The sequence below is a fragment of the Camelus dromedarius genome, chromosome 6, assembly GCF_036321535.1.
Source record: "Camelus dromedarius isolate mCamDro1 chromosome 6, mCamDro1.pat, whole genome shotgun sequence".
NCBI lineage: Eukaryota > Metazoa > Chordata > Mammalia > Artiodactyla > Camelidae > Camelus > Camelus dromedarius.
In genome coordinates, this window is record NC_087441.1 from 7,997,341 (window position 1) to 8,007,594 (window position 10,254).

General features: G+C 44.6%; 2 protein-coding genes across 2 annotated transcripts in view; one reads left to right on the forward strand and one right to left on the reverse strand.

Moving 5' to 3' along the window:
- The window catches only part of SYTL3 (synaptotagmin like 3), a 78,052-nt gene extending 75,805 nt beyond the window's left edge, over positions 1-2,247 (reverse strand). Inside the window, exon 1 of the mRNA XM_010996650.3 lies at positions 2,064-2,247. The gene's annotated coding sequence lies outside the window, so the exon portion shown is untranslated. The remainder of the gene's footprint in view (positions 1-2,063) is intronic.
- A 248-nt stretch (positions 2,248-2,495) lies between these two features.
- On the forward strand, positions 2,496-9,744 carry DYNLT1 (dynein light chain Tctex-type 1). Its single transcript, XM_031456625.2, has 5 exons — positions 2,496-2,587; positions 5,392-5,433; positions 8,413-8,536; positions 8,932-9,009; positions 9,301-9,744. Exons 1-5 carry the CDS (start codon positions 2,561-2,563, stop codon positions 9,369-9,371), a joined length of 342 nt encoding a protein of 113 aa, XP_031312485.1. The 5' UTR covers positions 2,496-2,560; the 3' UTR covers positions 9,372-9,744.
- The last annotated feature ends 510 nt before the right edge of the window (positions 9,745-10,254 follow it).

Consider the following 10,254-nt stretch of genomic DNA (forward strand, 5'->3'; position numbering starts at 1 on the left):
AAGAGACTCAACTCGAAGAAAGTAAGCACCCAACACCTGCCAAGCTACAGGTAAGACCCAAATTGAAAAACAAACCCAAGATCCACTCCACTGACTCGCTACACAGAAACGAAACATTATTCCAAAATCTGGTTGAATCCTGGAGAGTCGTGAGCAGCTCTGAGTCGGTGTGCGTATACCCCAGGACTGCTGAGGGGCAGTCATTCTTGGCAGAGCGGAGATGCTGGAATGGCAGTTAGTGAACTGCCAAACGTCCTAGTGATTTAAGTTCCTTAGCCCTCCAGGGCATACATCAATTCAGCAGAATACAAGACCACAGCACTGCATTTTAACAAGCACTGCAGCATCACTGAGCCTAGAGAATTCAAATCCTCCCACTGACTGAAATTTGCTTTTCAAATTTTTTCATAGAGACCATATCTTAGTCAACTTTGTAGCCTCTGCTCCAGCTCAGAGGCTGCTGCAAAGTGAGTGCTCACCATATGCACACTGAGTAAGGAACAAATTGTTCTGAAGATAAACAGACCAATTCATCCACTTCTGGGGCAGAGTCAAAATGACATGTATCATGATCATTAAAGGAATGTTCTTTGATAGTTAAAATTGGAGAGTGATACCCAATGTAGACAAAGTTACGTAAAAATTTTTTTAAATTTACATTTACATGTTTTCTGTTGATTTACACACATGCTGGTGATTTTCAGTCACAATATAATTTAAGGTCTAAGCATTACTAACGCACTATCCCAGCAGCCATTCAGGACACTCATTTGAATTACGATATTCCTTAAAGGCTGAAGCAATTTAGAAAAGATGTCCCAAACCTCAGTCTTCAATTCCAGGTGTCCACTCAGAACCTGTTCACTCTTGCTTTGCACGTAATTCTAAGATGCCTAGCTAGTGGGCCTCCGGGGCCACCACAGGGGAGCAGAAGAAAATGAGAAGAGAATGAGAAGGCCCCTGCTTGGCTTGGAGTGTGGTGTCACTGAGGGCCTGGAACCGGGCAGGCAGGGTCAAGTGACCGAGAACACCTAAAATGGGATTTTCAGGTGAAGTTGGGAATGTCAGGAAGATGAAACAGAAATGCCAGACATAGAATCACATGTAGACTGAAGCTCAAGGCTGAAACACTAGGAAGGGAACAAAACTCAAAAGGTAAAGGGGGGATACTGGTCAGAAGTAGAGCATGTGCTTAGCATACACCAGATCCTGGGTTCAATCCCCAGTATCTCCATTAAGGAAGAAATTTAAAAAATAAATACACCCAAACTCAAAAGGTAAAGAGAGTTTAGAATCTGAGGAGCAGAAACCAGGTGTGGGAGAGCAGCCTGTCCCCACTCAGCAGGTCCCCCTGCTCAGGTCAGGTGTCCAGGGCAGGGCAGCCCTGTGTCTTTCACCCTGTGTTCCTCTGCCCCTCTTCCTTCCCACAAGGGGGCAGGCGATTGCATCCCCCTCTACTCCCAGTTCTCTGCAACAGAGTATGAGGCAGAAATAATATGTGGGGAAATCATTCAATCATTCAGTAATTTTTAACTGTGCACTTAATAGGTGCCATGTACAACTGAAGAGGCAGGAGATAAACTAGTGAATAAAACGGATTCTGCCAGCATGGAACTTAGTTTCTATACGGTAGAAGCAAGGGCTGCGGATAGACTGAATGCGGTCTCTGCAGTTTATTTCTACCATATCTGGGGATCCTATGGTCAGCCCATCTTGGGAGGATGGGAAGTGGATTTTACCTGCTAGGTTTTGGAGAGGTAATAAGTAACAAAGCTTACTTCGTGGGCGTGGTAAAACCAGAAAAAGTAGCTCACAAAGTCAAAGGTCTTAGACTCAGATCACATACAGGCAGCACACTTAACTCTGCCCTTCTTGGAGAGCGCTGTACCAGAGACCAGTGCAATTACTAACTTTATAAAAACCCTTGTGGACAAGTTAAGTCTATGGCATTCTGGTTAAGGTAGCCAGGAAGTGTGCAGCATTTTACAAAATTTTCCATCCAAAATGAGTTTTTTAATGGTGCTTGAAGGAAAAATAAAATTTCATTTATATGGAAAACTTACCTCCATAAGAAACGTTTCGTTCAGAGCTAAAGTTTCCTAATCCTGGATCCCCAAAGAACTGCAAATATCTCAGACTGCCCATCAGGTTCAGAAATCTCTTTACAATTTGTTACTAGGTGTTCAAACCCGCTTGAATGTTCAAATTAATCCGCACAGTACAAACTGGAGGGAGGGGCCATAGACGACCCTTTCCCTCCCGGACTCGCTTTGTCCATTTGTTTTGTTTTAGTTGCTGCTGTCTCGTGAGCTGCCGGGACACCCAGGCGGGTTCCCGCCGGAACTTTCCGCCCGGGAGACCGAAAAGGGAGGAGTTAATCCCGCGGTCCCGCCGGGACCCGCCCGGGCAGCACCGCCTTCAAGGGAAGGGCGGTGCCCTAGAGGGGGTGGGCGGGGCCCTGGGGGGGGCGGGGCCCGCCTCGCGCACGAGAGGCGGGGTCTGAGTGCGCCTGCGCAGTGGGCTCTACTCAGGGAGGCGGCGGCGACGCGCAGGAGGAAAGATGGAAGACTACCAGGCTACCGAGGAGGTAACTGCCGGGTCGGCGACGGGAAGGGTGGAGGCCAGGAGTTCCGGGTGCGGTGGGCGGCGGCAGCCAGGGGCGTGTGCAGGCACCCGAGCCGCGTCCGGCCGAGGGCGGCGGCCGTCCCCGGCGCAGGCTGACGGCACCCGCTCCTTGCCAGGCGCTTCGCGGTGACCCCCAGCCCGGCCGGCTCAGGGCGTCGTCGCCCTGCCCGGGGCGGGGCTCGGGGGCGGGGCGTGCAGGGGTCTCCCTGCGCGGCAGTGCCCGCCCTTGGTTCCTCCAGGAGGCGGCTCCGCAGCCCTGGGACGCGCTCTTCCGGGGTCCCGGGCGGGAGCACCCCCAGCCGCGCCCTCTCGCGCCCCCGGGGCCCCCGGCCAGCGGCGCCCCCGACCCCGGCGGAGCGCCGTCACTCGCTCCCTTTATTCCGCGGTGCAGACCCCGCCTTGGGTTGGGGAGACTCAAGGCCGCTCGTGCGTCTGCTGGTAGATACCTTCACGCGACTCTCGAGTGACATGCATGCGGGACCCACACGTACAGTTACATCTCAAGTCCCTTCAGTCACGGGTTTGATGCTCAGGCTGTGGGCAAAGTGCAGAAGTGTACGGTAGGAGAACCTGCCTTTGTCTTGGATCCCACACCTGTTCTCCAGCACTGTGTTCACTCCCACCAAGGCCCTGTCACTTACATTTCAGTTGAGTTTGAGATGTCAGTAAGATAGCTCCTATTTGTGGAGGAAAAAAATAATCTCTTATTGCCTCAAGCGGAAGACATTCATGGTAACAGTGCTGCTAAATGGCTTTCCTTCAAGCTTACGAGCATTCAGGGAATATAGTTGATGGGTCCTGCAGGATAGTTGCCCATTTTCTTCTTGCTAAATAAATACTTGTTGTTGAAATACAAATTCAGTCCTAGGTATTATGCAGCCTGTAAGAAATAAAAGCCGTAGATCATTTGATAAGGTTTGATATTTTACTATTTTTGAAATTTAGTTTAAGCAGGAATGTTTTGCGGGGGGGAAATATATATATATATATATATATATATATATATATATATAATATACATATATACACATATATGTATAGCTTAAGAATTGATCTTAGAGTTTCATTTGTAATCTAATTTCCTAACTAGCACAGACTTTCTTTGGCAGTGGCATCAGTGTTTGAATACTGGTAGCAACCAAGTGAATAATTAGGAGAAACCATGGTTCCGGAGCAACTAGCTAAGGAAAAGCTTTTCCCTGTAAACGAATATAATATTGGAAAATGGCTTGTATTTTAGGAATATTGAATAAAACTTTAAGAAAGGAAATAGCAATGTAGAGGAAGCCCTTAACACCGGCATTTTAATACTCTGCATTCTAATTCTGGCTCTGACCAATGAGGTGGCTAAGTGACTTCATTATTCCAGATCTCAGTTGAGTATCTGAGAAATGAAGGGGCTGAACAGAGTGATCGGTGTTTTACACAAGATAAAGCCCTGGGAGGCTGAGACCATGATTACCTTTCTAGTAGTCCTGCCTTAGGTATTTGCTAGTTCACGCCACTCCTCCTAACAGCCTCTGCGTCCTCTGACTTCAGGTAGATGCCTGGATCTTTGTAACTGTACTCTCGGCTCATTGCTCGTCTTTCCTGTAGAAGCTGAAACTGCCCAGTGGATTCTGTACCGCTGCCGTACTTTCCACTTTTGTCTATAGGAATGCCCCTCACCCCTTTTCCATGTTTTAACCACATGGAAAGTTATAGGGGCTTTCCTGTATAGTTTAGGATCACTGAAGCCTCTTGGGAGGATCCTTTAAACTTCAAGAAATAATGCAATTTCTTTAAGATAATGCTAATTTTCATTAACTTGGTATGCTGGCTTTGTCTCCCAAGTATGACTTCTGAGTATAGCAAGCGAGGGGGCTTCAGGCAGTCAGCTCTTGCTCCTCCTGGAAAGAAAGGGGCATGGCTAGAACCAGGCCACAGTGTTCAGCAGCCCAGCAGGAAGGAAAACCCCCACCAGAAGTGGGGCTCTCTGCCTGTATTCTACCTGGATGCACATTGACTGAGGGCCTGGGGCTGCCCCTTGAAAGGCATTTCCAGAGCTCAGGAAAGGAAGTTCCCACGACTCCAGGTACCTTGTACCCACTCAGATGTACCATATGTAAAAAGAAAGGGAAAAAAAACTGTTTATAAACTCTTGGCACCAGATTTCTGCTGGCAGTCCAACTCATCTTGACGCGCTGGTGCGAAACTGCTGTGCTGGCCTTTGGTTGTGTGGCCCTCAAGTAGGACAGCACTGAGAAGGAAAATATTAACAGCAAATAGTAAAATCATTGTGAATTTTACCACTAATAGTGGTTAAAAACAAACAAACAAAAAACCCAAACATCTTAAGTTTCAAGCTTCCTGATCAGTTTACATCAGGGAAAGAAAGTAATTTATGCAAAAGTCAAGTAACTCATTAAACTTCTATATCAGTGATCCTAGCAGCCAGTTGAAATGGACAGAGGGATTGAATTTTAGTTTAAAGTGAAGTCAGTCTTTGGGGTCATGGAATGATTAAAACAAAACAAAAACCATTTAAATTATATATATGTATTCTAAGTCTCCTGACTGCCTCTCACTAGCTCTGTGGTCCTCAGAGCTGCTTTAATGTTTTTGAGTCTCTTTGTAATGTTTTCCTCAGTAAAATGAACAGCCTGGTTAGATTATTTCAAAGGTCTTAATTTCTAAATTATGTTCATTACCTAAATTTGCATTGATCAATGCAGTGGAAAAGGATCTTTTAGATCAATCAAGCTGAACTACTTTTCTTCCTTACAGACCGCTTTTGTTGTTGATGAAGTGAGCAACATTGTAAAAGAGGTAAGAGAAGAAACGCTTCCTAAAAAGGAGTGTTTGATTAATGGCTTGTATGAGTGAAAATAATGTGTTTTAAATACTGTCTTGGAATTGTTTCAACTGAGCCTGTGTGTTTTGTCATTTCAAATAACAGTTTTTATTTCAGTGAATATCTAGATAAGAATTACTCCCATATTATGTAAATTATATATTTTAAATGAGACAGGAAATTTTGCTAGCATTATTGCTGAATGTTACTAAGGCTTGATTCTATAACCTCTTAGCATAAAAGGTGCATGGTATACAAATAAATGTTCTTAGTGCTTAATGAAAAGTGACTATTAAAAAACTGAACAACTTCCATTTACTCAAGACCCATGATCAGTTGGGGCTTATTTTTCTTACATTCCTAAACCACCCACTTTATCGAACATGGTGCCTCCCTTAGATGATGATAAGGAGTCAAAAAAGGCTGTTGTTCACTCATTCAAAAATATGTATCAAGAGGACATGCAGGAGGCTGTCGTGCAGGGAGTTTACAGAATAGGGGAGGGGAGGGCCAACGTTTATCAAATAATTACACTCAAAAATGTAAACCTGCATTCCCTGATGGTAACTGGCACAGTATATGGTGCTTTGAGGGGTTAACCCAGCTAGTTAGTTCAGAGCTGAAATCTGGAGAAAATAGAAGTAGTGTTAACTCAGTGAAAAGAGGGGGACAGACATTCCGGGCAGTGGACAAATGCAAAGGCCCTGTGGTCCAGAGTGTGCCTGGTGTGTGTGAGGGACTGGAACGAGGTAGATGTGGCTGGACTAGTGCAGAGCGCTGGGGGAGCCTGGGGCAGGAACGTGGCCAGAAACATTTTCCTAGTCAGTCCCCCCCATCCCTACATTGACCACAGATAGTGAAGTCTGAGCACAGTGAAGCCAATGGCTAAAAGATAGCCCTTAGATGATCTAAGGTAAACAGTACCATTTGAGGTTATGTATGTGATTTGGAATTGACTTTAATGCAAATTATTATTAATACAAACTATTGACTAATGCCAGAGTAATAAAGAACCACAACCTATTTTTGTGAATATCATCAAAAAGCAGAGTGGTTTTGTTCTACCATATGTATTCAACATCAGGCATGATTTTCTAGTTGCTTTGTAGGGTCTGTAACATTTCCTTTTCATTGTTTTTCAAAAAACAGTGTTTCTGGTGGGAAGGGATAAATTGGGAATTTGAAATTTCCACCTCTGGGAGAGTGATGGAAGTGTTAGCTATCTTGATTGTGGTGGTGGTTTCATTGGTGTATACATCTATCAAAATCCATCAGATTGTACATCTGAAATATGTGTAGTTTACTGTACAGGAATCATACCACAAAAAAAAGGTGTTAAAAATAATAAATAAATTATGATAATAAATATTCAAAACAAAACAAACAAAAACTGGTGTTTCATGCAAACACAGCAGGAGGATGGGTGAATTGCACCAGGCCTGGGAGAAGTAGAGTTGGTTGGTTGCGACATCTCCTCGGGCCTCACTTGTTTTGAATTATCTTTGACTTGGTTCCCAGGCAGCAAGTACAGTCGTGAGCAGACCTTCCAAGTCTCCATGGAAGCACGGAGTAATACTGCAGTGTTACTTTCACATGATCACCAGCCTCAACAGCTTTTTTTTTTTTTTGGCTCCTGGCAATAGATTAATTCTGTACTATTTTAAGTGTTGGGTAATAGTAAATTCGGATGGGTCCAAAATTAGAGGAGGGTTTTCCTCCCTCCCTGAAAAACAATCATTCCAAAGTGTGTGTGGAGAGAGTTGCCAGTTAGAGGTTTAGCCTGAGTGCATACCCTGGTCCCTTGGAACCTGGAGCTCCTGTGCCCCAGCCCCACGGTAAGCTCCGAGCTGGGGAGGGGGCGAGACAGGCAAAGAAGGGGAAGAAGGAGCTGTGATAATGGGGGATGGAGAGCCAGAGACCACTCAGAGTCCCAGGATGACTAGGAATTTCTACAGGTAAAAATCAGGGTGTGACTGTAGGTAGCTTTTTGTTCCTCAAAACCCAGATCACTGGGCTCAGGCCCCAAGCTGTAGACCCCAATCTATCACCATAGTGTACAACTCAGATCCTGGGACTTTTTTTCTACATGTCTGAGGACAGAACATGGCCCTCACTGAATGTTGTTATTTTAGGTCATAATTATCATTAAAAACTATTTTCCAGCTTCAGCACAAGTTAGAAAAGGGGTAGAGAAGAAAGCTGCTTAGAAGCAGGCACACTGGCATCAACATAAAAGGCCCAGAAAATCATAAAATGGGAATATTGTCACTACCAACTGAACTAGGAGTACGGCAAGGAACCACGTGTATTCCTCAATAACTCTTGAAGCGTACAGTGGTACAGTGTGAACCCTCCCCAGAATGCAGCACAGAAAGGAAGACAAGGAACTTCATAACGAAGAAGATCATCACCAACTTAAAATAAGTTTTGGAATGTGTAGAGAAGTTCTTTAGTTTTCTGAAAAATGTACTTTTGTGATAACATATTCCCAGAAAATGCTAGATAAAGGAAGTATTTGTAAATACAAGATTATTCGGATAGATTTGTACATGGTTAGTTGTACAACCAATAAAGATTCCTCTTTCTACTGTACTTTTAAGAAAAGACTGGGCAAAGGAAAATATTTTCTAGCCTCAGTAGGAAGAAAATGCATTGCTTATCTCCAGATACTAATCACAACAGTGAAAATTAAATAGTCAAAATGTTTAAAAAATGACAGATGCTATATAATTATGTGTTTCAAAAATGAATATAAAACTTAAATAAAATACAGCACTGTTGAAAAAGGTGTATTTGTGAAGGAGTCCTCACAGCTACAAAGCACCTTACACTGTATGCAAATTGTGCTGGAGCAGTTCTGGGGGCGGTGCCAAGTGTACCGCCCGCAGTCCTCACTGCAAGGTCAGAGTTTGGGTGTGTCCTCCTAATGGGGATGTCCGTGCTTTGTCTTCTAGGCCATAGAAAGTGCCATCGGTGGCAATGCCTATCAACACAGCAAAGTGAATCAATGGACCACAAATGTAGTAGAACAAACTTTAAGCCAACTCACCAAGCTGGGGAAACCATTCAAATACATCGGTAATGAAATGTTGCTTCTCATTTGTATTGGTGGTGGTGCTTAAATACTGGTCAGAGGAGTGTGTGGTGTCAGGAGACAGCAGTGTGGCAGCACAGGGCCTGACCTCAAAGGAAGCTCCTGGTAGGAGCAGGTCACTTGTCTTGTGCACACGACCACTGCCCGTGTGGCTGCTGGAACCACCGCAGGGCACATTGCTGGATTCCGCGGCATTTCAGATCAGGTGCTTTTAGAACAAGTGTGGTGACATGTCAATGTCGTAGGACCAGGCATTCTACCCCTAGCATTTTTAGCATGAATGTCAGCCACGTGATCTACACGTACACCCTGAAAGTGGACAAAAAGAAATTTGTGTTGCCAAGTAGATTTCTCTAATAAAAGTTTGTTTTAATTGAAGTGACCTGTGTTATCATGCAGAAGAACGGAGCGGGGTTACACACGGCAAGTTCCTGCTTCTGGGACAGCTCTACTGACGGTACGGTTTTCATTCCTATTGTGGCGGCTTGTCGTGGGCATTTCCCTGGAGGCTCTGCAGTGCCTGGACCCTGCTGAGGTCTAGATTATTCAAAGCAGTGTTTTATGAAGTGTGTGCTTGGATGTTTCATGTCTTTGAATGTATGTTAATTAGAGTCACCTTTTAAAACATTTTACTGAAGAGACTGGCCAGTCTTTGCCACAGAGAGGTAGGTGCTTGAATGCTTAGCCTGTGAGAGATCTGAAGTCCCTGCTCTTCCCAGTTCTCAGCCCGCCCGCCTCTTCCCCGCAGGGAGCTGCACCGTGCGATGGGAGAACAAGACCATGTACTGCATCGTCAGCGCCTTCGGACTGTCTATCTGACCGCCTCGTCCAGCCCGTGACCTCTCTCCTTTTGTCTCAGCCTTTCTCCTCCACCTTCTAACCACCAGCCATCTATTCACTGAACCCCTTTCTCATTCTCTTTAAGTGTGTTTTTGGGCACTCTCAAAATGTAGAGAAAAAACCAAATAACTGCACTGTTCTGTGAGCAGCACGGCTACGTCAGAGGACTGGCTCACTGGAGGCAGGCCGGAGCCTTGACTGCCGCTCGTCTTAACTCTGATTATCTCTCTCCAAAGGTGCTAAAAGCCGACATCTGCTAGTGTGGACTTTCTCTACTTTCTGAAATGATTCAAATACACTAATTTTCCATACTTTGTACTTTTGTTAGAATAATAAATTATTCCAATTTAAAGTTTGTGTTTTCTTCATAGTCTGAATAGTGTCACAAATGAACTCTCCATATTTAGTTAGTGGCTTTAGAATCTATAAAACTAAAAAACAGGAAAAGAAAAGTTACAATTCAGCTTTGGTCCATTCCAATACAGTGATTTGCTAATTCACCCATGGGACCAGATCCTGACTGCTTGGCTGTGTTCTGGTCGGATTTCTGCCCCTGGACATAGTACCTTTCACTCTCAAGTGCCTCTCTTCCAGAGCTTAAGGGCTGGGAAGTGGACAAGCTGGCTGTGTTCCGTTAGCTGGAGCGCGCTAACCCACACACTCAGCCCAGACCTGCAACACTATAACCTCTATTCCCACGTTCTCTAATTTTCAGTTTAAAAAAAATTTTTGGTACTTTAGGGCTTACAAAGTGCTTTCACAATCATTCATTTTGTGTCCACAACAATTAGGCCATTATTTATGAATCAGAAAAGGTGTCTAGAGGTTACTTGACTGATTTAAAGTAACATACAAGTATATC